The sequence below is a fragment of the Squalius cephalus genome (assembly GCF_949319135.1).
Source record: "Squalius cephalus genome assembly, chromosome: 10".
In the NCBI taxonomy this organism is placed as follows: domain Eukaryota; kingdom Metazoa; phylum Chordata; class Actinopteri; order Cypriniformes; family Leuciscidae; genus Squalius; species Squalius cephalus.
This window is the reverse complement of record NC_137131.1, coordinates 36418009-36445879: the sequence shown is the minus strand read 5'-3', so window position 1 is coordinate 36445879 and position 27871 is coordinate 36418009. Positions and strand designations below refer to the sequence as shown.

At 38.2% G+C, this 27871-nt stretch overlaps 1 protein-coding gene across 2 annotated transcripts in view; it reads right to left on the bottom strand.

Moving 5' to 3' along the window:
* Positions 1-3288: 3288 nt before the first annotated feature.
* Positions 3289-27871, bottom strand: part of pcnt (pericentrin) — a 67202-nt gene continuing 42619 nt past the window's right edge. The window contains exons 32-54 of one of the 2 annotated variants that reach the window (XM_079883760.1): positions 26166-26402; positions 25844-26011; positions 24416-24568; positions 24073-24234; positions 22045-23040; positions 21051-21221; positions 19635-20135; positions 18629-18731; positions 18347-18519; positions 18069-18263; positions 16363-16533; positions 16073-16256; positions 15746-15968; positions 15490-15640; positions 14165-14863; positions 11817-11987; positions 10641-10796; positions 10087-10248; positions 9476-9702; positions 6454-6545; positions 5517-5664; positions 5089-5219; positions 3289-3773 (exon numbers count right to left, since the gene is read on the bottom strand). In XM_079883760.1, coding sequence (XP_079739886.1) covers positions 3730-3773; positions 5089-5219; positions 5517-5664; positions 6454-6545; positions 9476-9702; positions 10087-10248; positions 10641-10796; positions 11817-11987; positions 14165-14863; positions 15490-15640; positions 15746-15968; positions 16073-16256; positions 16363-16533; positions 18069-18263; positions 18347-18519; positions 18629-18731; positions 19635-20135; positions 21051-21221; positions 22045-23040; positions 24073-24234; positions 24416-24568; positions 25844-26011; positions 26166-26402 — 5418 coding nt within the window. In that variant the 3' untranslated portion in view covers positions 3289-3729. Of the gene's footprint in view, positions 3774-5036; positions 5220-5516; positions 5665-6453; positions 6546-9475; positions 9703-10086; positions 10249-10640; positions 10797-11816; positions 11988-14164; positions 14864-15489; positions 15641-15745; positions 15969-16072; positions 16257-16362; positions 16534-18068; positions 18264-18346; positions 18520-18628; positions 18732-19634; positions 20136-21050; positions 21222-22044; positions 23041-24072; positions 24235-24415; positions 24569-25843; positions 26012-26165; positions 26403-27871 lie in introns of both variants that reach the window. The other variant, XM_079883761.1, reaches the window with a different exon arrangement.

Genomic DNA, 27871 nt, shown 5'->3' with positions numbered 1-27871 from the left:
AAAGCAAAATGGCCAGGATCTGTGCATGACTTAATCATTTTCAGAGATTCACATTTATGCACATTATTTGAATGTGGTAAGAAAAGTTCCACAATTAAATATCAAGCTCACTGTATTACATACACTTATGCTGATCCTAACAGAACTGCATTTTTTCATAGGTGATTATGACATGTTCCTGCCTGCAGACAGGTGTTTTATGACCCCATTCCCTGACCCAAACCAGTTACAATGCAGCTCTAGCCAGGACAAGGGCACACAATGAAATGAACTTTGGCTAACTAAAGGGAAGATTTCAATGTCTGAAAAGTCTGAGGGTTGCACACCTGACAGGGCCTGTGACATTGTTGCATGTGCCATATTACACAACATTGCCAAAAAAAAAAGACTTTTCATTAAATGTTTAATAAAAGATAAATATGCTTAGTTCCTTGAGTTTTATTTCAATTGTTCTTTGTAAAGAAAAGCCAGTGGTCAAGTGCCTGCAACAAGAGATATTAGACACATGCCTCATGCAACAAATAAAAAGGAAAAGTTGGCTATACACCTGTAGGCCTATGTCTCATCTGTCTGTGCAGACTCTTCTGTAGGCCTTTCTGTAGATGTGGAATCCTGCAACTTATATTGCAGCCATAAAGCATACAAGTATAAATGAAGTAAAGTTATTTATGCACTTGCAGGTAGGCTAGTTCCTCCATATGACAGTTATCTGAGAGGGTTTATTCACTGTCCAGTGCAATGGAAACAAATGGACATTACAAAGTCTTATACTTTCTTTCCTTTGGAAAGTTAGAAAATGTCCACTTACTGCACATATTTCAGCCACCACTTTCTTGGGAACAGATACAAGTGTTGGTGTATTATGTAAAAGTGCACAAAAGAGGAAAACACAATGTCATTACAATGAACTACACTGGGGAAAAATGTGATCAATAACTCATGGCAAAATATTTTTACATTAACATAAGTTTATCAGTTTTCACTTTCACAAGACAAAGCAATTCATCATTACTCAAGATTTAACAGTTGAAATGACTATACAGCCTTAATTTAATGCAGCAAAAATTATTTTACAGTGTAGGCTACTGAGATCTTTTCAATTTTTTTCTCAGCCTTTTTCTTGGTTGCTTTTATAAACAGACAAACATTTATTTAACAGTGCCTTTTATAAAAGAGACTATAATATAACAAAAAATTACCATTATGTAGAATATTTTTGTACTTCACTTTTATTTATTCCCATGTTCTAGTATGGTGACTGACATTACAATGCACAAAGTAATTATGCAATTATTAAAATACAAAAATATAGGCTAATAAGTGATAAAAACATCTAACATGGCCACTTCTAACGGATTTAAATTGTCTGCTACTTTTTGCCAGCCCTCTCTCCTGGCTTTTGCAGACTTTGAGGTGTTCCCTGGCGTTTTGATTAAACATTAAAATTCCGAATAAACTTCGACCTTTAGTTCTTGCTCTGCTGAGGAGAAAAACTGAGCGCGCTCTTTGGCCACGCTGAGCAGCCAATAGCAGCGTTGCTGATCAATGTTTCTACTATCGATACATATCCCCTTTTAACCAGCGCATGAACGCGCAATTATCTCAGATAACTCAATCCAGCGATACTAATCATATCCGGCAAGTGTGTTCGAAGAACCGAGTTAGCCAGATCATGATTCGCACGATGATATCATCTTGGATGTGTCATTTGATCTCGGATGTAATAAGCAACGTACGAAGAACGGACCCCGGTTCTCATTCATACTCAACGAGATTTGGCTATAAAGTACCTACTCTTTTAGCGCTCGTTAAGTACTTGAAATTAAGTACCTACTCATTGAGTATGCGGTTTCGAACGCAGCCAATTACTACAGACACGCGAAAGATTTCTTGCATAAATCAGTCCTTATTACTGAAAAAGTCCAGACAAAATTAATGCGTAAAAAAGGCTTCATTACTTACATACAGGGCCTGAAGTTAACTTTTTTGACCACCAGCCACTGTGGCAGGTGGATTTAAAAATCCACCCGCCACAGTGACTTTTTACCAGCCAGTTTTTTTTTTTTTTTTTTTTTTTTGCCTCATAAAAGGTGAAAAAAAAGGAACTGCACAAACATTTGTTCTTTAACTTGTAAGAATACACATTTAAGTGCTGTCAAGTTATTAACGAGATCCATACAAGTAATAATAACTCTTAGAATACAGATATAGGCCGAGTGCAGCTCGTAGGCTATGTAAACAAATCACACGCGGCTGTGTTGATCGCTGGGCAGCTGTTAGTTACAGCGTTCAGGAACCGTTATGGTGCGTTCACACCGGACACGAATAGCGCGTCAGGCGCGAATTTAGACGCATATTCACGTTTGGTGCGTATGGCTGACTTCGTTTAAATGTCAAATAACAACAGTTGCAAAAAACAAACAAACAAACAAAAAAAAAAACGCAAAGACCCAGCCACTTTAGTTACTGTTGCTATGTCCGACAAGCTACACCGCGCTCACGCCAAACCATGATCTCACGCAATGAAAAACACATCGCGCAGCAGAGAGGAGGACACTGACAACACGCTGACAGACAAGACAGTCCTGGTTACTTTTGATTTTAAACAAAATATCAACGTTAAAATTTGGTCATTTTTAAAGAAATTTAGACAATACCGTTTTGTGGCTCTGTAATGTGTCTTGACAGATCGCTGTGGTGCCTCAGTTAAAGCTGCTTGTGAACCGATCATCTCTTCCTTCTAGTTAATTTATAGCATAAAGTAAACATGAATGAACATAAGAAGGAATGAAGTTTTAACTGCGGAAAGATGTCAGTAGGTCTACTCAGTACACTCCGTTTTTTCAAGTTCAAATCATCCAACGTTGAACTCTCCTGACTGCTTTGTCGGACAAAAAAAAAAGGCGGATTCGGAGGATTATGATTGGCCAGATCGCCGTCAATCAAACTCCCCGCGAAGGGTCGATTCTCATTGGCTACCTGCCAATGTGGCAGGTAGATTGACAGTGTTACCCGCCAATTGCAGAATTCACCCGCATTTGGCGTGTGGTCGGGTGTTAATTTCAGGCCCTGCTTACATACAACAAAAAAGCGCATTGGTTTACTCAAAGTCTTCCTTTCATTAACCATTTTATATGCATCATGTGCTTGCAAAGTTTAAAAAAGTGTGTTAATTACTAAGAGATGCAACAGAGGGTTAAAATTGAAAGCACACATTAAATTTAGTACAAATACAATGAATAAGTTTAGAAGAGCTACTCCTAGTATTTTAATATAAATGACACAAATCTCCATTTAGACTAAAATATTTATTGATTTTTATAGAAATACCGTCCATAAAAAAGGCAATATAAAACATTTTAGAAAACTTGTCCAACCAGTGCATTTAAACAGTGACATCCATTAAAAAAAAAAAATTCACAAATTCAAGTGCAAAAGTCTTAAATGCTTTCTGTGGACAACATGTAAAAAAAAAAAGAAGAATATAAACTGAACATTTACAGACCAATCAAAATTGTTTACAAAAAAAGTGAAAAAATAACTAAATAGCACTGGTTGCAAAACAACAATAATAATAACACGTTATTGGTGATATTGTTTTAGCTAAAATGAAAATGTATGACAACAACACAAAGACAGCAATTAAAAGTCATTTATGAATGTACAAAAAAAAACAAAAAAAAAAACTATTTTAAACACAGACTGGCACAAGTGATCAGATTTCTTCATTCATCGGTCAGATTTTCTGGCATATGGAAGCATTGATGGTGAACCTGAAAAAAAAAAAAAAAAAAAAACATGATTAGAAATGACATCAGCCCTGCATATGCCTAACCTGCCAACCGCAGCACAAGGGAGTATTCGTGCAGACGAACAGGCATGCACACCTCTGTGAAACAAGAATATCCAGAACGTGACTGATCACACAAGAAGGTGAATTTGTCTTTGAACTCCTGTGACTGGGTAACATGGAAATCAGGCCAGACCGTCACTCACCTAAAGGCCGCATGGACCCCGGTGCCAAACAACTCAAATACAGCCAGGTTCTATTTTCTAGAAACCACTTCTGCCGAAAGCTCATGGTATCGGGGAGGCTATGCCTCCTGTCCGCTCTGGGGACTGTAAGATGGTAAGGTCAGAAGTCACAAATGGCCATTATTTCATTAACGTTTTGGATCCTTTCACCATCAGTGTTAATAGGGATCATAGTAAAACAAAAAAAACTAACCGTCTTGTGTAATCAGTTTCAAAAACAAGGTCTAAGTTTGTTTATATGTCAATTCCACTACCATTTGAATGCAAGACCACAATTCAAGAGTGATTATAGAGTGACATGCTTCAGTTGTCCAGTAGAGGTCAGTGCAATTTTTTCTTCTGAAATATTACGGGTTCATTCAGCCAATAAATAGTTTAAAATACTGTTTAAAAGCTTGCAGTCAGTACGTTTATTTATTTATTTTATTTTTAGCATTTAAAATTGACTTACAAAAGATTTCCATTTAAATAAATGCTGTTTTTTTTTTTTTATTCTGTTCATCAAAGAACCCTAAAAAACTAACGGTTTCCACGAAAATATTAAGCAGCACAGCTGTTTTCAACATTAATAATAAATGTTTATTGAGCAGCAAATCAGCATATTAGAGTGATTTCTGAAGGATCATGTGACACTGAAGACTAGAGTAATGATGCTGAAAATTCAGCTTCGCCATCACAGGAATAAGTCACATTTCAAAATATTAAAACAGAAAAAAGCTATTTTAAATTGTAATAGTTGTTCACAATATTTAAAGTTTTTCCTATTTTTGATCAAATAAATGCTGCCTTGGTAAACATAAGATACTTTTCAAATACATTTAAAAAAATAAATCTTACCAACCCCAAACTTTTCAACGGTAATGCACTTTTGAAAATGTATAGACTTTTGTCAATTACATGTGCCTTTTTAAAAAAAAAATGTACAGAAAATGGTTTGCTATGGTAATCAACATGATTCCACAAGTGCTTTTGAATGAAGTTGTTAGATGCAATTTTCTTACAGCAGTTAAGATTGAGATGGTGACAGTATTGTTTCCACTGGCCTCATCCTACCTGGATGACTGGCTCCCAGACGCTGCTGGACAGTCTCCAGATGTTGAATATACTCAGTGAGGGAACGTTCCTGATCTTGGGAAGAGCTGAAGGAGCGTTCAGCTGGTCCCGGCACAGAACTTGTGTACATTCTTGGAGTAAGAGAATAGGATAGGAGTTAAGCTACTAAAACTTTTTGCTTATTAGAAGGAAAAACAATCTACAATTTACAACATCTGAATTTGTGAATGAAACGGATTAGAGTATGTTTTACAAGAAAATACTGTTTCATTCTTTCTACTTCAAATTTTCATATCCAATTCAATGTTATGTGCTGTTTCTTTGTAAATATTTGTGAAATTTACCAGCAATATCTGAGTGAAAATTGTTTCTACACAGATTTTTCTTTCAGTGTAGATCAACACTATTGTGTGTATAAGAAACGTCACCTATTATTCAGCCTGAAGGGTGATTTGATTGGTGGGACTAGAGACGAGACCACACCCCTTTGAGCGAAGGCAAGATCACGGGTGGGTGGAGAGTTGAACGCAACTCCAGTCTGCTGCGGCCTCAGCACTTCAGTCCTCAGAGCAGGAACTAAGAGAGAAGGAAAGACAGCACACGAATGACTAATGATTTAAGTTACCAAATCAAGCCTCTTAAAGGGATAGTTCACTTTGAAATTAAATTTTGGTACGTTTTAGCTTACCTCAAGGGCATCCAAGATGTAGGTGTCTTTGTTTCCGCAGTAGTTTCAATGTTGATATTTTTAAGTCAAACCGTTCTTGTCTGTCAGTCGTATAATGCAGGTCTATGGTCACTGTCTCAAAGAGCATGCACAGAGAAGTCCAAATTAAACAATTCCCCATCGTAAGTACACATTGATGGCCTAAGACACGAAACGAGCGGTTTGTGTGAGAAAACGAACAGTATTTATATCGTTTTTACCTCTTGTACACAACCACGTCCAAGTGATCTGAGGGCGTGCGCGCTTCCTGGTGTGTGACGTGTGGGCGCGTTCTGGCTTAGTCTGCGCAAGCGCAGGAAAGTGTACAAGAGGTAAAAACGATATAAATACTGTTCGTTTTCTCACACAAACCGCTCGTTTCGTGTCTTAGGCCATCAATGTGTACTTACGATGGGGAATTGTTTAATTTGGACTTCTCTGTGCATGCTCTTTGAGACAGTGACCATAGACCTGCATTATATGACTGACAGACAAGAACGGTTTGACCTAAAAATATCAAAATTGAAACTACTGCGGAAACAAAGACACCTACATCTTGGATGCCCTTGAGGTAAGCTAAAACATACCAAAATTTAATTTCAAAGTGAACTATCCCTTTAAATACTCCAGCTGAACAAGTGAATCATGTTACTGCTAACCTGTGCTTGGTCCTGTTCCATGCCCGTTAACGGTGGCACTGCCTGAGATTTTCCTTGTAGCTCTTTGCCATTTCCTGGTCAGGAACTTCAGTCTAAAAAAGTGGTAAGAAAATAAGTAAATCACCAATTCATAGTTTTCAGTCACGTGACTAGTACAGAGGCCTTCAGAACTGCCAATCCACAGAACTGCCAATTTTTCATCTGTTTCAAGCCACAAATATTTAATCGCCTCTCAAAACAAAAAAGTTTTGCACACTTGTGATCCATATACAGAACCTGCTGAAGTATTTCAACCACTAAAAACACCAGGGGTCTCATTTATAAAACTGTGCGTAGGAACCTTACTAAAAGTGTACGTGCGCCCGAAAGCCAAAAATGGCGTACGCAAAAAAATATTAAGACTTAAAACCGTTCGTACGCCAGAACCTGCGCAGAATTCACTTTATAAATCCCAGTCAGCGGAAGATTGTGCGCACATGCGTCTCCACCCCGAAATAACCATATATGGAGCTTACAACGCCTAGTTTTACTATGCAGATCCTCATCTGCATATCATTTGCATATGATTATTCATCCACGTGATAACGTTTAACGGTACAAGACACATTACATTAATAAAAATCAAGTAGTTCCCTATCCTTGCCTTGTTTTTGAATACATAAATCAAATAGTGTAAAATACATTTCAGAGAAAGTTTTTCTCAATCTTTTCCACTGGCCGAATTGTATTTTTAATTGATTTATATTTTTAATGGAAACAGATAGGCCTTGGGCATTATTTGCACAAAATTATTTTCTCAGACAATCTGGTATTATCATGATAAGCAATTATGTCTGTGGTTAAAACATTAAAACACAGCACGCCACAGGAAAAGTGTTCAAAAACAATCGCATCCACAACAAATATTTCTATTGATTGAATATAAAAAATGTTGTAACTTCTCAGTAATGATTTCAAGTGTTTAACTCCATTAATTTGAATGGCATATTTGATCTAAATGTTTATATCATAAGTAAAACATAGTTTAAATAATTATTTTATTTATTTCAACTGTTATTTGCGTCAGTTTCACTAAACGGCCAACGCGCTCGCTGGCGCGGACATTTAAGAAGGGATGGATATTTGCTTCAGTGACAGGCATGGTGAGTGAAATTATATTTGTATTATCTTTCTGTATATGTTTAATTTTCTTTAGATTTTCTGTCTAAAAGTGACCAAAAAGACATTTAACTCCAGTTCACCATCGGTGTCGCCAAACTGCTCCATCTCCAAAACGTTCGTACGCATGGGTCAGAGTTTGCGTGCAGGTGCGCACATTTTCCCGTCAAGTTTGTTTTTATAAATCACAACTTATGCGTCGGAAGTGCCGTACGCCTCTTTCAGGGCCTGTTTTGTGCGTACGCAACGGTTATAAATGAGGCCCCAGAACATTCTAAAACGTTTAAAGGGACAGTTCACCCAAAAAAGAAAATTCTGTCATTAATTACTCACCCTCATGTCGTTCCAAACTTTTAAGACTTTCGTTCATCTTTGGAACACAAATTAATATATTTTTAATGAAATCTGAGAGATTTCTGTCCTTACATTGACAGTACACAACGCTTCAAAAAGTTAATTGAGAGATTGTAAAAGGGATAGAATCTATATGAATTGAGCAGTTTAGTCCAAATTTTCTAAAGAGACACAATCACTTTATACAATGAACAGATTGAATAGCTTTTATTGAAATGTAAACATTGATTGAGCGAACATAAACACAAGCTCAACCGAACCTGGTTAACGCGTGAGAACAAGCTCAAACGTGCTACCAACACGAGAATAAACCTCATTGGTTCTTCTGGAAGGTCAAACGTGCTGCGTAACAAGAATGAACCTCATTGGTTCCCGCAGGTCAAGTGAACATCCGTGAGCTTCTGTTTACCACAACTGATGTGTCGATGAGTCGATGAAGGTTTATAATGTGAATAAAAGCCTAAAATAAATCTGTTAATCATATAAAGTGATTGTAATTGTGTGTCTTCAGAAAATTTGGACTGAACAGTTCAATTTATATGGATTATTTTTACCATCTCTTTATGAACTTTTTGAAGCGACAAAGTGGAAGTTGCTTATACTGTCAATGGAGGGACCGAAATCTCTCACATTTCATTAGAAATATTTTCATTTGTGTTCCGAAGATGAACGAAAGCATTCTTCATGGTTTGAAACCACATGAGGTAAATTATGACAATGTAAATTTTTGGGTGAACTAACCCTTTAATGTGAAAAACATAACATAACATAACAGTTTTATTAAAAGATCAAATTGAGTATACACCTTATTGTTGATACATACCACATACAGATGAGCCCAGAATATGAACGCAACGCGCTAAATGGTTAAGCATTTCCTTTATAATGGTTTTCTTTGGAAAAAAACGTTAACAAGAGGAAATGCATTTATATTCTGGGCTTATCTGCTTGCCTGTACACGATGATGCATCATCAATAAGGTGTATACTGAATTTGTTCTTTTAATATCACTGTCTTACAACATAAATACTCAGGAAAATTATTGTTCAGTTTCTTATTCCTTCAAAACAAGGCTTTCCTCCAATGCCCACCAGTTATTTTTACCATGTTTTTCCTGAGTCATAAACTTCAAGCACAATTTTAACTTTTAAAGTCACAGAGAAATGGTCCCGTATTTTGACATGCATCCAAGTAAAACGTAGGGTAGGGAAGTAAGGAAGCTTGGTTCTATCCATCCATCTATCGGTTGTTGGGATTTTGAAATCTGCAGATGAACATTAACTTGCAGTTATGTTTCAAATGGACTAAATGATTGGAGAAGTTCTGCATGTCAGAACTTTATTTTTTGTTTATTTTCACCATAAGGTCCAGCAATGACATGCTGATTAAACACTGTTCACATGTATTTAGCAAATAGATGAGGTGAATTTTCACCCAAGCATTTTCCAAACTTCATACTAACCCTGCCAGACACATAGTTGGGAATCCATGATGGCATTTTCTTTTTTACCTTGAGATAGCGATGACTACTCTGACAGACGTTCTGAAGCGGTTTAGAGGTCTGGAGACCTGCGGTTGGCTTAACGTTGGCTGTGCGCCCATACGAGCTATGAGCGCAAGCGTAGCCTGCTCGCACTCTTGAAACCCTCCCAGTAGCAGCAGCAAATAGCGCTTCTGATACACCAGCGACTTCCTGTAACTCTCTGCTCGCAGGTATCTCTCATAGAGCCGCTGCACCTACAGGAACAAGTTCATTAAGCAAGCAGTTCAAACGGTTTAGAATCACATTTATAAAAGAAAAATAAAGTCAGCTTTAATTTCATGAAACATTTTTAATTAATTGGGGATATTTAATTTAATTAATCAATCAACAATACTATTGATCATTACCAAACGTGGACGTTTTCCACTAGAAACAAACATTGATGTATTATTTTAATTTAATACTGTGAAGCTGCTTTGATACAATCTGTATTGTGAAAAGCGCTATATAAATAAACTTGACTTGACTTGACATTTATTCAATTAATGGCCTAAGCTTTTTCATTAAAATATACTGGTAAAGTAACGTGTGGGATAGGTCTACGACTTCATAGGGACAGATAGTACGTTGTGATTTACCTTGTTGTTTGAGAGATCATTGATGGGTCTGTTCTCATTGCTAGCTGTGACTCTTGACAGTTCAGCTTCTGCTTTTCGTAACGCAGTCAGAAGAGTCGCTTTTTCCTTCTGCCAGGCCAGTTTCTCCGATGACACGCACTGCTCTGCAACAGGAGACTTCACCTGACCGGACAGACAGAAATGCACACACAACCATCACAACTAAAATCAAAACATTTACATACTAAACATTAACACAAACACATTCCCTCAGAGATGCAGATATGTGACCCCATAGAAATGATGAACTGCAATTTTCAACCATTACACACTCTCATTCAAACATTTTGCAGTCGGTTGCATTGTGTCTTGCTTGCTGTTCGAAATGGTCCACCGTTTTTAATAAATCAAATCAAATTTTATTTATAAAGCAACCATGGTTGGCCAAAGTGCTGCACAGAAAAGTAAGAGAAAAACAAAAACAAAGAGCAAGAAATTGAAAAATTATGGTAGATTAAAAGCATAAGAGAAAAAATGTGTTTTCAGCAAATAAAACAAAACAAAACAAAGATTACCTGCTGGTGACTCAAGCTTTGCAGGTCTCTCTCCAGACAGGATATAGTGTGTTTGAGGGAGATCTTCTCCTCACTCAGAGCAGCGAGACACTCAGAGAACTCAGAGTTCTCCTTCAGCAAACGCTCCATTAGAGAGGGAGTAAATGAGGTAGAGTCCTATGGAACACCGGATCAAACACATTACAATATCCAACATGTTATGCTTGCTTACAAAAACAACAGTCACAAAGTTCACACAGAGAAAAAAACTATGAATGAAACCAACATAGGTTGAACTGAAATAATAATTATCGAAAATAATCGCTTTTGTAATCATTTAGCTGCCAACACATGAAGTAAAAAAATAAAAAATAAAAATAATAATAATTGTGTGGCTGTTCAGGGAAACCCCTATAGATGGCGGATCATGCACGTGAGTTCAGCGGAGGGAGAGAGACGCATTGCGAACAGCATAAGGCATAAGGGACTAATCACTACATCACTTCACAGGAAGTTTAGAGGGAAATTTACCCACCTGTCACTCACATCACTAAAGTACTGCAAGTTTGACTAAAATAAAACGCGGTGAAAAGATGCTGAGGCTCAGCCGTCAATGAGTCCCAGGTATTATTTATGCAGTTGTTTACGGGTATAAAGTAAGCAAAACATGACAGTTACAGTCATGATTCTGGTTAAATAAGATAAGACATTTAATATCATTCAGTCTAGCACTTTCATATATGACAATTTATATGATTAATACATTTATATTAGCCTATAAATACACATGGATGTATTATATACACGGGTATATGTCCACAGTCTCTATATCATACTCTTTCCGTTGTCTGGTACCCAGGGTTTTTCTGCAACACCTACTGTCAAGAGTGTGAACACACATCCATTCAACCGTCTGATATTTTTCCTCCCACATTGGTTTTAACTGACAAAATCACATGCGAAAATCTGAATTTGTGCCGAACATCTGTGTTGGTTTCGTACTAACACAAATCTATTTTTCCTTATTTTTAAAATGTCATACAACTCATAAATGCCATACACTTTCATCTGAGTGAAAGCCTGTGAGAATCAGCATATTTGGGTTAGGTTTGGGTTTAAAATCTGACAGTACAGGTCTGACACACTGTCGCACGGGTACTTATTCTTCATTCCTAAATTTGGTATGGGTATTGTTACCTGGGAGATGTTTGCGAGTGTGTTCTGGGCGAAGGTCAGGCCATTGGAGTGCGTGTCTCTCTGCAGGCGTTCTGATGTGAGCTGTTTCTCTTCCTGCTCCAGGTCAGCAAGCGTCTGCTGCAGCTGCCTCAATCTCTGCTGATCCTTCTGACGCAACAACTCCAACTCCATCTGAGAGAATAAAAAAAAAGAATTTAGAACACTGAAGTTATGATGCTCACGTACATATCAAATAAGGTTGGGGTGAAAAAAAAAAATCGATTTTCATTTAGATGATATGATATTGATTCTTAATTTTCTTGTGTGCGTTTTTTTAGATAATGTGTGAACAAATCTCAGTTGTAGCATGCCTCTCATCCAAGCTTTATGCCTTGTTACTTCTGATATGAAAAAGTCACAGCATTTATTGTTTGAATTTCATAATAAAATTGACAGAATTTGAAAGCTGTTCTGGCACTCTTTAATGTGGCGTGACAGATTGTTGTAGCGCATGAATGAACATCAGAAGGTATGTTGATATGGATTTCGAGAAGTTGTGCTGGTTGTTTCATGTTATATTGTATATCATGTGTGGGTGTCAGGAAGCCACTATCAACATACAGGGTATTGAAATCGCTTTTGAATTCGCGATCACACATAATCTGTGGGGCTGGTCCGAATGCCATTTTTTGAGCTTCGGTAGTAATGAACATCGAACGAGTGCAGTGTCGCATTCGAAGCTTCGGAGAGAGGGTGCTGAACATATTCTTCTCTCTAATATAGGCAGGAAACTCTACGTGTCTGTCTGTCTGTTTGCATTTTGATTATTTCGAGAACCGTTCATCCAGTCGACTTCACAAGGGAGTGCAGTGTCGCATTTGGTGCAATATAGATGGACACGCGAGACGCGACACATTCAGAATTGATAAACTTTTAATAAACTACAGAACAGCACGAGCGGGAAGTGGCGCACCTCACGCGGGCAGGGCTTATATGCTCCGAGAACGGACACGGCATTAGTGATATAAAACACACACACACACACACAGGTCTGTTAACTTAAGCAATACCTTTAAGGTAATCTAATATTTTTCTGACTAACAAATTACTGACACAGTAAAGGGTAGATTTAAATAAAGAAAAACGAAAGTTAAATAAAGAAAAACAATTTAAATAAAGAAAAAACAATTTAAATAAAAGAAAAACAAAATTTAAATAAAAGAAAAATTAAATTTAAATAAAGAAAAAAAACAAAATTTAAATAAAGAAAAACGAAATTAAGTTAAATTAAAAACGAGATTGATAATAACGGGTAAAAAGGCTAATACATTTTGTTTCTATTATTCTATTTTCCACAATGTCAAAGCAACGCAGCTTAACCCAAAACACAAGCTCAGGCATGCACTTCTGTCCATACAAACTCCGCTGTTCTGCGCTCTAGAGAACACTCCCGTTGCAGGAACACTTTAGTAGGCCAAGAAGAAGCAAATATATTTATTAAGTATAATGAGGTTGGGTTCCTTCAACTATCCATCCTATTAAAAATGGCTAGGCTATATAAGATAATTGAAAAAAAGAGTATTGGATTTCACCAGATTTTATGGTGTTAAACATATTCAAGCGCGAATGATAACCGTTTAGAGGGGGATGCCAGGTGTGCAAACCTGATTGAAATCTGACTCCTGCTGCTAACATTTAACGTAACGGGTGGAATAATATTTGCGTTGTCATTTGCGGTGCGTGTGCGGGTCCAATAGCCGAGACTCAATTTGACTCCATTTGTATTTTTAATAAGAGTTTTATTTTTCATGCTGCTAAGAGGACCAACGGCCACATATAGGCTGCACGGCATAGTATCAGGAGAGACAACCACATTTAAATGCAGAGTGAATCTGCTCAAATGTCCCTGATATTGTATGACAGTAAAGGCTCATATCTGGCTATATGTTCTTTTTAATTTATGGAGACCTCTGAGCGTCTGTATAGTCTATTAGACGATTTATGCACATTTATTCAAAAATAGCCTGTATGGGCAGATTGTTCACATATAGGCAAAAGTTCTATATCGTTTACACAATGGATGTACGTTCTCATCCTTTTTTTCTTTTAATTATAACCATGTTGGGCTGGGTGCCTTTTTCTTAAATGCATCAACTGAGAATGCCTAAAGTTGGTTTGATTGCTTATGTTACATGAGAAAATAAATAATTTTACCTGATGTAGTTGATTTAATGTGTGTGCAGTTCGGGTTGCGGCCTTTATGTCAAAAAGGTTGGGTACAGAATTAAATTAGCGCTGCTGTTGGATAACGGGTTGGGTGTTCTGTTAAGTACTGTGGGTATAAATGATAAATGAAAATAATTAATCACCAGTTTCTCATTGGTGCGTTCCTGTCGTCGTTCCTTTTCCACTTGCTCCTGTTTCTCCTGTCTCCTCTTCCTCTCCATCTCCTCCTCCCTCACTCTCTCCCTCTCTTTCACCACTCTCATCTTTTCCTTCATCCCATCCAGCTCCACTTGTAAGTGAGTGGCTCTCTCTCGCTCTGCCTCTAGAGTGCGCCCGACCTCCGTCTTCTGAGTCTGCAGGCCCTCCAGAGCAGCACGGAGCCTCCTCACTTCCTCCTGCTCCTGGTGTGCCTTCCGCTCGGCCTCCTCCGCTTGCCTGCGCTTTCCTTCCAGGACCTGCCCTTGCAAACGTTCCAACATGGCTGCCAGGTCTTCTCCCTGACGCCTCTCGTGTTCTAGTTGTGCCCGTAGGTCCAGAATGAACTTTCTGTCGTGGGCACTGGCCGCTTCCTGTCTGCGGGCTTCCTCCTCTAAACGCCGTGCGTGTTCCTGGGCCTGGCGAGAGAGGGAATCCGAGAGCTCCGCCGATCGAGAGCGTTCCTCCTCCAAGCGGGAAAGTGCAAGTTCAGTGCGGTCTCGCTCCTGGGCCATTAGGGCTTCACAGCGAGACTGCTCGATCTGGAGCTCAGAGCGCAGGTTACTGCATGTGATGCTCTCCTGGTTCAGAGCGGAGGTAAGCTGACTGACACGTGATGCTTGCTCATTCAAAGCCTGGTGCAAAGACTGTTTTATATAAATACGAAAACACACATAAGGGCAAATTTAAACTGCCATTTATACACATTTAACCATGGCAGTGATATACATCATCAAATAGTAATTTGGTTAGTCACTGCATCAAACAAATCCTCAAAACATCATCCTCAATATCACCATATAATTCATAAAGTTAAATTAATAATGAATTATATAAATACTACACATTTATACATACACTATACTCAAGCAATTTAATATATACTATATAGCAAATCTCAGATGAGTGATTCAGTATATAGCTCTTTATATAAATTATCCATCTTTGAGAGTATGCTATATACAGATAAAGTAAAATATACCATGTACTCTAGTAAATCTCAACTGCTTGATAGTTTATATCATCGTAAAATGTCAAATATATGATCGCCATCTAAGGTATGAAGATATTAAAATATAAACATTAGCATGAATTTTATGTAAAGCTGCTTTGAAACCATGTGAACTGTGAAATACTTTTTAAAGAAAATAATCTGGCTTTTAGCAATGATTACTATTATTTATATATTTAAATAATTATTATTGAGATTTATTCACTGAGATTAATTAAATCCCCACCAAAAGAAGGTTAGTACATCAAAAATGTGTATTACCTCCTGAGTTTGGTGGTTTTGCTCAATTGTTTGTTGACTGTTGAGTCTCTGCTGCTGAAGGTCCTCTTGCAGTTCCTGTACTCTGGCCTGCTCTTTCTCCACTGCCTGTTGATAGGCCTGATGCTCAGCCTCATCATTTTCCAGCTTCAGCCTTAAGGCAAACATAAAAAATAAAATTAAAAAAAAAAAGTTTACGGCATACTACTAAAAAGTGATCATTCATTTTCAATTGGGTGCATGCACAAGTTTGCCGTACCTGAGTTTCTGAATTTGGCTCTTTAATTCCTCTTGAATTTTGTATGCTGACTGAAGCTGAAGTCTGGTCTCCTCTAGCTCCGCCTTCAGCACTGACACAGCCTTTAGCTCTGCCTCTAACTGTCTCTGCTGCTCCAGTCCTCTACTCTTTTCAGCCTCCAGAGTGGAGCGCAGATCATTCGACAGTGTCTGTTCCTTTTGCAGCCGCAGCTGAAGCTCTTCAACTAAACAGTGCACGAAGTTAAAATCTACCTTGGTGACCAATTTTGTTGTTTTTTTAATATTTGCTGTCATTTTTTCCACTTTTTGACCATAGATTAATATTTACCATCTCTATGCAGCTGATGTTGTGTTTCCGTGCCCTGTTCTTTTGCGGAGTGCAGTGAATCCTGCAGTTGACGCAGCTGTTCTTGACTCTGCTGGCTGCTTGCATGCAGGCTACGCACCTCAGCCAATAGACTGTGACGGTCTGCGTTGAACAGCTGCTCTAAAGATCTCCACTGCTGCTCCTCCTGAAAGAGAAAAGATTAATGAATAACAAAAGCACTTGAATGCACTTGATCCATGTCAAGATTAAGATGGAGTGGAAACAGCATCACATGCTGGGCTGCTCAGCACCTGCTTCTGAAACAGTTTCTTCAACTGGTCCAGCAAAGGGGTGAGGTCCATCTGAGTGCTGGATGTCATGAAAGCCTGAAGCTGAGAGTGAAGCCACTCGCGTTCACTGTCAAACACACTGCGGACCGCATGCAACAGCTCGCGCCTCCAGTCCACGTCCCCACTGTCAGTCTTCATGTGTGTACACAAAAACACAAAAATTAAAGTGGACTGTTGAACCACACACATGCTGATGCAGACCATAACTCTAGACTACACTGTGAACTCTGGATCTGTTAATTGTGTTTCCATGTTACGTCTTTACCCCTACAAAGCCTAAACATCATGATCAAAACTTTACTGAAAAACCTGTTGTACACAATCTTTTACATGCCTGTATACATCTGACTGATTTTTTTTTTTTTTTTTTTTTTTAGCAAAGTAAAAGGGCTTTTAGTATAATTCTAAAACTGTCCACCTTCAGGTCAGGATACACATCTTTTTACTGAGAAATCTTTACTGATTATATAAAGTAAACATAAGAATACATTTTATATTGTTAGTAATATTTCAAGATGAACACTTATTGGACTGAAGCAACCTAGGTGTACTTTATACATCTTTTTTTTTTAAAATCATTAAATCTGAGTATAAAATATTGTACATCAGGCTTTTGGGGATTTTTTATCTGTACATCTCTCATTGTTTAAAAAAAAAAAAAATTTTTTTTAAAAAGAGCTTTTGACTAAACCACGTAACTCCATTGGCTCAAACTGTCGGCGAAACCTCATAACACCACCCGCCTCTATCGTGAATGAAGTGCCGCACGCAGTTTGGAGATAGATCGCAGTTTGTTTGCAATGCAAAGGTAAAAAAATAGCTGATGTTTGAATGAGTACAGCGTTTTATTCACTCAAGAAACATTATGTCTATAAAGGCTAATGTTTTTTCTGTTTCTGAAGAGTGGAGAAGAATCTTAGTCTGGTATTTGCAGTCTAGTTGTAGCCAATATATGGTTTTAAATATCCTGTGCATAGCGTTTTATCTTTTATATGTTGATATTTTGGCCAAATGTATTCAACAAGAAAAACTGAGCACCTATATAGCTACAATAAACTTGATAACCTGCAAGCTGATGAAAATGTAATGCAATACACTTATTGCCTCAGATGCATTAGAACGGGCGCATCTGTCATTCACTGGTCAAAAAACCTCGTAACTCCATTTGATCTTGATTTTCATCAAATGTTAATATTATAATGACATGTGCAAGTGTCTGGCCATATACAAAGCCACAATACCAACTTTGACAAAATATCAGGTTTCCACCCGACAGCGACAACCTGTAAATTTGTTGTTTTATCATCATCAATCATATAGCTATGTATATGACCTTATTATGTTCCAACCTGACTTAAGCTCAGGTTTCACCTTAAATGCAAGTACCACTTTTAATGTAAAATCCAGTTTTAATATGCCATTTATGCATGTTTGTGCAATTTTGCTGTGTTGTGGGATGTATTACTTATTAAAACTGTGCCGTAGCCAGAAAAAAGGTTGGGAAACACTGATCTAACGAGCAACCAATAGATGGAACCAAGTCCACACCCTACACTTTTTTATTTTTCTAGGCTGTTTCACTTGGACATGGCACAATACCGTCACTAATTCCGTTTCATCGTGACTTTAAGGATCTATCAGGTAAGCAATGCACAGATGAGCCTCACCTTGGGTTCCCTGTCAGCCATCCTGCAGAGCAGCTCTCTGAGCGATAGGATGGTCTCCTGTAAGGCCCGTCTCTCCCTCTGCCAGGAGGGGGGCGGAGCAGGCTCAGAATCTGGTCGAGACTGGCCAGATGGAGCAGGGCGATGGGACAAAGACAGGATTCTGCAGCTTTCCTGGTAGACACGTTTCAACATAGCCTATAAACGGTACAGACACAAATATAAATCACCAATTCATTTCTTGATGTATGAGTGAGGGCAGCATTGTGAGGATCGTTTACCTGTAACTCAGGTGTGAGGGCCTCATGGCTTTCATTCATGCTGCCTGCAGCGCTATCTGTGTTTTGAGCAGGTGACATTCCTCTGCAGCGCAGATACTCCACAAAATGAGCATCTAAACGCTCTGTATTCTCCAACTCGAGCTTCAGCATGGCCTCTAATTCTGAGCTCACATCTGCACACACACAAATACACTTCAGATAACTCTAACAGGATTAAAAAAAAGTTACCTCTATTAAACGCACAGTCTCTCTATCACAAACTCATGCATAAACACAACTCACTGCTGCCGTATCCATCGCTGACCCACTCCGGCACAGACTCGGGAGAGGTGGAGCCAAGTGGAGACCGAGATAGCGTTACATCCGAATTGTCCGATTCATGAACCTTAAAACATAGCGCCATTATCACACCAATCGCTTGCCAAACATGATGTCAACTGAGAGAGCAAACAGCATATGTAGCACCAACTCCAACTACTGACATTTGTTTAGGACACTTTCTACAATTACAAAAATCATAGGGAGCCAAAGTGTGAGAATTTTCAGATATGTTCGATAAACTAATAAAATTCACCTAGCAAGAAAAGTGTGTGGTTTCACACCCATGAAGTAACATTTTCTTGTAAGAAAACTTAACATTTAAATGGCAAATGTTGTTTTCAGGCATTATGGTTGGGCTATAAATCAATAATTTTAAATCAAACAAAGAAAGAAAAGAAAGAAGGTTCATGATACAGACACTCAAATGTCTTCACTATAAAACTGCAAAATAAAACTTTGAAGTTTTAAGAACTTGGAGAAATTAGAAAAACAGAACTAATAACAAAAATCAAAACAATATTTATTAAAACATTTAATTTATTACCATTTCATCTGTTTTGATATATACTGCATACAAGCACTTTATTTATAAATTAATTATTTTTATGTGATTACATTTTAAAAGACTGGTGAAATTGGTAAAGATTTATGAATTCATTTAATTCATTTATAAATTTCTGATAAGTTTATATTAAAATTAAAAACCAGAAAATTGAATGGGGTCCTAAATTAAAAAGGTAGGCTACCTTATTCTTTGGAGTTAGTGCAAGTTGTTTGCACGTGTTTGTTAGACCTCAAAAATGAATGTAATGAATTTCCTTCCCTGTCAATAGTATACTGATATTTAATGATATTGAGGAAAATTTTTTTTGATAATATCCCCAGCCCTATCAGACACATTAAAAAAACGTAAACATTTTTTTGATGCCCTGATACATTTCTTTTGAAAAGTTAAATTCATGCTTACCTTTTCTGCATCCAGTGAGTCGAGCACAGAGAGGTGTTCGGACAGAGAAAGCGAGCACGGGGATGCAGAGTGTGCGATGGGTTGGACTTCCTCTGAAGGCGGGATAAACATGTGTCTGCCGTGTGGTCTCTCCTTGTCCTGCTCCATGGGTGAAGCCTTGCTGTGGAGCTCCAGGCTGGCGTTGTGTAGTGCGCTGAGCTCTGAGAGATGAGATACCTGCAGACGAGAGGGGCGCTCTTCGCTGCAGTCCAACCGTCGCAGAACTTCTGGGGAAGACAGGGAGGCGGAGAGGGACGGGTCACGGGAAACTCCTTCGAGAAAGCAGTGGACGTGTTTGGGAGGGTGGTCCTGCAGGTTGCAGCGCTGTCGGAGCTGCTCTAGCTCCCTCTGCTGATAGGCCAACTCTTCTTCCTGCACAGCCAGGTCATCCTGCAGACTCCGCAGCTCCGCCTTCAGGTGCTGGTTATGGACCTCGAGATCAGCCAACGCACGATCCTTCGTCTGAAGGTGAAAGATCAAATCAGAAAACTTGATTTTTTGCTGCCATGTTGCTGGGGTGTTGAAAGTCAGTGCCAGGTTTAATGCTACACTTCTAACTAGGGTGTCATTTATACCACAAATTACGTAAAACTATGTTATAATTTAAAAGCAGGCAGCATAATGGAATTACATGGCTCTATGGAATACTCAATTCTATCAAAGTATTAGTTTACCCAGAAAAGTCAATACTGTCATCAATTACTCACCCTCATGTTGTTACAAACCCAAAACACTGTGTTCATCTTCAAAACACAAATTAACATTAATGAAATTTGAGATTTCTGTCCCTCTATTAGAAGTCCACTGCACCAAAACTTTGGTGCTTCAAAAATTCATGGATTGCTCATATGGATTACTTTTACAATCTCATCTCTCAGGTTTCATTAAATATAAAAAGATGGATGAAAGTCTTGAAGGTTTGGAACAACATGGTGAGTAATGACAATTTTCATTTTTGAGTGAACCAACCCTTTAATATTAGTAATAATTAACTAATATTGTTGAAGTGTTTTGTCTTGTTGCTAGGCTGATTGCTTAGTAATGTGGATAAAAGATAATATACAGGTAAGATTATACAATTATTTTGAACTAAAAATCAATGTGTAACAATTACATTGCAAACTAAACCTCCATTGACTGATCATCCGATCAGGTTCAGGACCGGTTGACTATATTTTCCCTTGCTTAGTGAACTAATTAGCCAGTGAACTCATTATTTTGTAAATCATGGTTGATAATACATTACTTGGGTAACAAGACTCTGGCTGTAAATAGGCAAGTCCTAAATTTGAAAATAAATAAATAAATATTTTAACAGATGAACCAGAAGATATCCTAACATGTGGATCAATGAAGGAAATAAACTACTGGACATACCTGTCCCTCTTCCAGTAGCTTCTCAGCTCTCTCTGTGCTGTTACTAAGACCCTCCTTCACTGCTGTTAGCTCCGCCCTTAAAGCATCATGCTCCGCCCTCAGGTGGATCAGCTGCTGTTCCCTCTCACGTAAAGCAGTCTCAGCTTTAGCCAAGGTCTCTTCAGCACATGTCTGAAAAAAATAAAAACACTGAATGTCACAGTCCTTTACACCACTCACTCAAAATGCATTACATCAGCAGTTTCAAACTCACTTCATTTAGCTATAGCCATGCTGTGAAAAAAGAGCAACAACCTCATTTTTAAAAGTTTAAATGCACAGCAAGTCTCTTGTAAACAAACTATTCCCAGCTAGCAAGTGAACATGAAAGAATCCAAATAGATAATGTCCAACTTTACAAGTTAAAGCAACCAGGGTTTTGCCTCCTGTTCAATCACAACAAAAAGTACACTTGTCACTCACTAGCAAGAAACAGTTATTTGATAAAATACCTCTCCATTGTACTCAGAACCCAGCAAATATAAATAGAGTCTCTCCACCTTACGTTGTGATTAACCAATCCAAAATTTAGATCAAGCTTAAAAATAAACAGTTTAAAAGACTTCAGACAGACTTCCTCTTTGTAAATTTACTTCCTGTGTGAAACTCTTCTTGTGTGCCAGAGGGCTGGACTAAATCAGTTTGTTCTCATTCCTCCCCTTTTTTTCCCTGCTGTAATTTCAGGCACTACAGAGACCGCACACGCAACTTGGTTGATCTGTGACTAATTAAAGGCTCTGGAAAGCTTAAAACCAAAAGGCAACTTCCCTTGTTTACATCACAGCACATGGAAAGTTTAAAGTTTACAGTCCAAGTCCATATCAATTACAGTTTGTTTGTATTGCTGTGTTGCTCAAATTCCACCACAAAGAGAAATGAAAACTAATAAATAAACAAATGTGTGTGTGTGTGTGTGTTTTTTTTTTTTTTTTTTTTTTTAATACAAGTATCTCACCAGTACTTCTTTTTGGGCTTCCCCTTGTTTAGCCACCATCTCCTCCTGTTGCTCATGTAGTTCTTTTATGTAGTTTATCTTTGATGTCATTTCCTGTTTCAAGTGCTCTATTTCCTCCTGGAGATAACCCTCCCGTTTTCTCAGAGCCTCTCTCTCCATGTACAGTTCTTTTTTGCCGGTCTCCAAGACACTGATGTTGGCTCTGCCTTCTTGGACGTGCTCCTCAAGCTCTGTGAGCGTGGACTGTAAAGCGGCCAGATCATTCTCATACTGCTCCTCTTTGTGCTGCAGCTCTGAGATCTGGCTTTCCAGAAGCTCCTTCTCAACACGCTGGTTCTTCGCCTCCTCTTGCAGCCTGTCAAGCTCCTGCTGGACCTCATCTTTTCTCTCCTCCACCCTTCTCAACTGGAGCTCAGATTCTCTCATGCTGGACTGATGAGCTCGCACTGTATCTTCCAACTCTTCCACACGGGCCGCCAATCGCTCAGCTTCTGTCCGTTTCTCCTCTAGCTGTACTTTCAGCTCATTCGCCTCCTGTTCCAACAGGACCACCTTCCCCCTTTCCTCTCCAAGACTCCAGCCAAGCGCCTCCACCTGACTTCCATACTGTTCCTCCTGGGAGAGCAACAGCCTCTGAAGAGAATCCTTCTCCGTGACGGCACGTTCCAGCTCAATCTTTAACTCCTGCAAGCGAGCACGAGACGACTGCAGCGTGTGGCTGCTTAGCTCCTGGCACAGGCTTTCCTCAGATGCCCTCTGCTGGCGGGGATGAGTGGACCAGGGAAAGTCCGATGACACTGGGCTGTCAGTGCTAGGGTCACTGACCTCGTGATGGTTGGGGTCAAGCTGGCTCAACTCCTCTTGAAGCTTGTTAATAACCTCATGGAGCTGCTCGGTCTCTTCTTCCTTTGCCTGCCGTAAACGTTCCTGGTCACAACGAAGACGTTCGACCTGAGAGCGCAGCTCTTCTATCTCAGCTTGCTTTTCCTCTAGTGTCTGAAAATGGTAATGAGGACCAGTTACAAGCCAGCCGCATATTTAATCAGTACAAAATAAATTACAGAAGTCTTCAAACTAAGCAAGACACTAAACCTTAGATTTACTTTCCTTGTGACAACTGTACTTCAAGTCACTTTTGATTATAGTAATAATAAGCTAAAATCTACATTAAAAGATGCAGAAAGAGAGCAATGAAGTTTTAGAAACATAAAATGAGATGCGCCCGCTTCCTGAATATTAGGTATGGGAATTTAAAGGAATGTTTCAGATTCTTCGTTATTCTAGTTACATTAACAACTCTTTCTGTATTTCTGAAGAATTTGTGTGTGTGGGTTGGGATATAAAAAATAAATGACAAATGTAATAATTCTCAAAAGGTTTGTTTACACAAAGCTTTTCACAGATGTATCGAAATAATGAATCCTATATTAAATAAATACTAAAACAATGAATAAAATGTGCTAACATTATTCAATGAATCCTATATTAAATAAACACTAAAACAATGAATAAAATGTGCTAACATTATTCAATGAATCCTATATTAAATAAACACTAAAACAATGAATAAAATGTGCTAACATTAATCATTCATAAAAAAACCTCTGATCACAATAATACTTGTCCATACACTAAAATCAAAAGTCAGTTCACAGTGCTTTAATGTTAACAAATACAACATGAACAAAGTGAATGAAGATTTATTAACTTATATTAAGAAAGATGAATAAATACTGTAACAATTGTATTGCTCATAGGTTCATGTTACATTAATGTTAACGAATAAAACGTTGTAAAGTGTTACCATTATTATTATAATTATTATACAAATATATCTTTACTAGGCTATTAATTACTGTTATAAACCTTAAGTGCAACATAACTCTATAAAAGTAACAATCCTTGGTCGAGTCAAGTTATTGGGTCAAACTTATTCAGTAACAGCTCTGACTGATTGTATGTTTTTGATTCACTAAGAAGATCTGATGACTAAAACTCATGTTTAGGAATCAGACACACTTGTCATACCTTATTATCATTGGTCATGTCCAGCTCCTGCTGCAGCTGGAGGATCTGCTGATTTAAGTGGTCGATCTCCATATTCTTCTCCTCCAGAAGGGCAGAAGGTAGCTGAAGGATGGATTCATCGCTGCCCTCTTCTAGCCGCCTTGTCAGAGTGTCCACAGTCTCCTAAAGGACAGACACAATGAGGACCTTTTCACATTCTCCATAAAACTCCCCAAGCATATTCTATGAAGGTACTGTGCTACGAATACAATTTATCCAAGGTCGTGAACATACTGGCCACAGGCCACCACAATATGACCAGACTACAGTCATTATACAACTATACGGAGCCAGAGCCTTATACCTGCAGGTGTGTGATGTGAGCGTGGAGCTGCTCTTCCGTAGCTCTGCTCTCTCTGTTTTTGAGCTCCAGCTGTAGTGTTAGTTGTCCGACCTCTTCCTCCCTCACTACTACATCCTTCTCAAGCTCACTTATACGCTCCGACAGCAACTCCACCTAAGAGACAAAAAGTTTCAGTGTAACAAAGAAATACCGTTAAGTGGACAAGAAACAAAATTAGATCTTCCTCATATAAATCAGAGGTTTTGTCTTAGAAAAAGAAACCATACAAATGTTCACAATTGATTTCTGACAATGCCTGGTAAGCCATAGTGTGTAATGTTACTGCTAAAATCAAACGTGTTCTCATTGGCTGCAATTCTCATTTCCGCAGCACAAAAAATTACCATATGCAAAAAACATGTTGCACCTACAGTTGTTAGACCATGGTGTTGTGTCATGTACTCTTAAACTCTTAAGGCCCCAATATAATTCAAGTGAAATCAAAGAATGAACAATATAATACCGGAATATCTGTAAAAATAGCCGTAATAAATATGGAAGTTGCTGCAATAGGTGTGGCTCTTTTCATACATCATAAATGACTTTTGCTAAAAAAAAAAAAAGAAAAAAAAAGTCATGTTATCTTGCGTTCAGGAAACGGAATTGTGTGAGACTTCGGGGAGGGAATTAAACCAAATCATTCTGATGACAGACTTGGCTCAGGCATTTTAGAACGGTCAAACCAACAAATGAGATGCAGTTGGATGTGATTGGTTCCGCTGGTTAGTCCAGTTATCCAAACCACATCCACTGTTGAGGCAAAGTCACTTGAGTTTGTTGCGCATCGAGGGATTTATTGGGTAAATGTGTTTCCATCATAGTTTATGTGCATGTCTTCTTATCGGATAGAGATATCCGCCTCAAGTATGTGGATAAATTGTTCAGAATTACTGGCATATTGGTGATTCCATCCAGCGTTTTCTTTTTATGTTTAATGGTGTATAAAATAGATAGCTTTAAAGCACTATACAAATAAATGTGGCTTGAATGGAGTGCTGAATTGCAGAGCTTGTGCAAACATATCCATGATCAAATGCTTTCTTAAATGCTGTTTTCTCACCACTGTCATTTTTGTTGTGCGCTTATTTTGTTGTAATTGAGAGTGATGCGTGTTGCACATATTTCCATATTCATCTAATCAACACTCTCAGCAGCTTTTGGATGTCTGCTAGCAGAATACCACTGCAAAGGTATTTCAAACTTTTTACCCACAAGCAAAGAATGAAAATGAACCAAGTATTTCGTTTATAGAACTAACTTAAAGACCTCTATACTCATTGTAAAGCAAATGCAAACTTGTTACTTGGATATTGTTACTCTGATTGTTCAATCATGACATTCCACAAATCTCTTTCAATCTGCTTAATCCTGCGCTTGATATACACACACCTGTTGTTCTTTGGTCTGCAGATCCAGTTGTGTAGCTTCCAGCTGTTCCCGGAGGTTAGGGTCAGGGGTCATATCAGGGAAGCGGTGTCTGGTTTCATCGAGTTTGGACTGTAAGGCAGAGATCTGGAGCTTATTAGCATACTGCTGCTGCTGCAAAGCTTCTTTATCCTGAAAGAACGAACACACGGATCAGAATGGGTTAGAACTATAGATATTGGTGCAAAATGGAAAATTAATTGAATTAACTGTGTGGCAGGTTTTTTTTTGTAAAATCAGAATACATGCAAGACACATCTAAACTTGTATGTGTAGTTTTGTGCACCTGTGTGAGCTCCTGAAGGTTCTTGCGTGCTTTCTGAAGTTCTTGCTCCAGCTGTGTGACAGTTCGGCTGGCCTCCGCACAGCTCAGCAACGCCTGCTCCAACTCACGGATACGAGTTGCCAATTTCTCAATCTCTTCATTACGCTCTTCCACATCAAGCTGGCACTGCTCTTTTGCTGACAACAGTATACTATAGTCTTCTATCTTATCTTTGATCAGAGCCTGAAGGTTTTCCACCTGTAAAAAAAATAAATAATAATATTCACACGAATACAGAATATGGACCTAAATAGAGAGTGTGTGAATATTTTAATACAAATCAGGGCTCCAGACTTACATTTGAGAGCAGGAGCACTGGTGCCACTAAGTTCTACAGATGTTGGCACCTGATTTGGTGGCACACATTTGACTATAAAGCACTGAGCTTGAGTTGAGATTAAAATTAAATTAACTTTTATTAAAGTCACCCTCATGTCGTTCCACACCCGCAAGACTTTCGTTTACGCAAATTAAGATCTTTTTAATGAAATCTGAGAGCTTTCCTTTCTGTCCCTCCATTGACAGCTACGCAACTACCACTTTCAAGGCCCAGAAAGTACTTTACGCAAGTGCTTTGTTAGCACATGCACAAATTTTTTTTTACCATTTTATTAACAAAATATTACTCTCCAACGCGCGCTCAGAGCACCATGGTGCACGCGTGTTGTTGATGCGAGAGCGGACGTTGCGCGAACAAGCTTGATAGTTGTGTCAATGGAAGGACAGAAATCTCTCAGATTTTAAAAAGATCTTAATTTGTGTTCCGAAGATGAATAAATGTCTTACGGGTTTGGAACGAAATAAGGGCGAGTAAATGATGAGAATTTTTTTATTTTTTGGTGAACTAACCCTTCAACAAAAGTAATGTTTAACAACCTAATTTTTACAGGGAAAAATTGTAATATCCTAACCTTATTAAATTTACCATTGTTCTTCTAGACAGCATCTATAGTATACTGACCGACAGCTTCAGTGGTTATAAAAGGAGCACTTATTACTTGATTTCTGTGTAATTCAGTTGAAATTAAGAATTTTTTTGGGAAAAAACTTCTTACCTCCTTTAATAAAAAATAAAATAAAAATTAGAATAATAAAAAAAATGATTTCTTGATACATTTATAATAGTGATTTCATAATGTCTAAATGTAAATTCAAAAGCAAAACCAGGGCGAATAAGTCAACAAGTGCTCTTCTGCAGCCACCTACTGGTTATAGTGGTAATTTCATGCCTTTTTTCATTTTTAATAAAAGGCTTTGGGCAAAGTAGAGGTGGCACCAGTGTGACCTCTAACAAAATGTATTTACACTGGCAGGAAAAAAGGTCATGTGGGAATATAAGTGAATAAAACAACAGTTTTGCCAAGGATGGAGACTTTTAAAGGGGCTACAAGACAATCATAAAAGGAACAGATAAAGATGGACGTAAGCAAAGTAAGCAAAGACATTTGAGAGGAAAGAGGATAAGCATGTGTTTGAGTTTGAATGGGTGGATGAAAGTGGAAAAAACAATAACATGAGTTACAGATGCAACTGATGTACTGCATATCTGCTGAAACATGGTTTGACAAGCAAGACAACGTAACGCAAAATAACTATCACATGCTCTACTACTTTAATGCATGCATAAGCCATGCATATCTGCTACAAGCACAGCACATTAATGACTA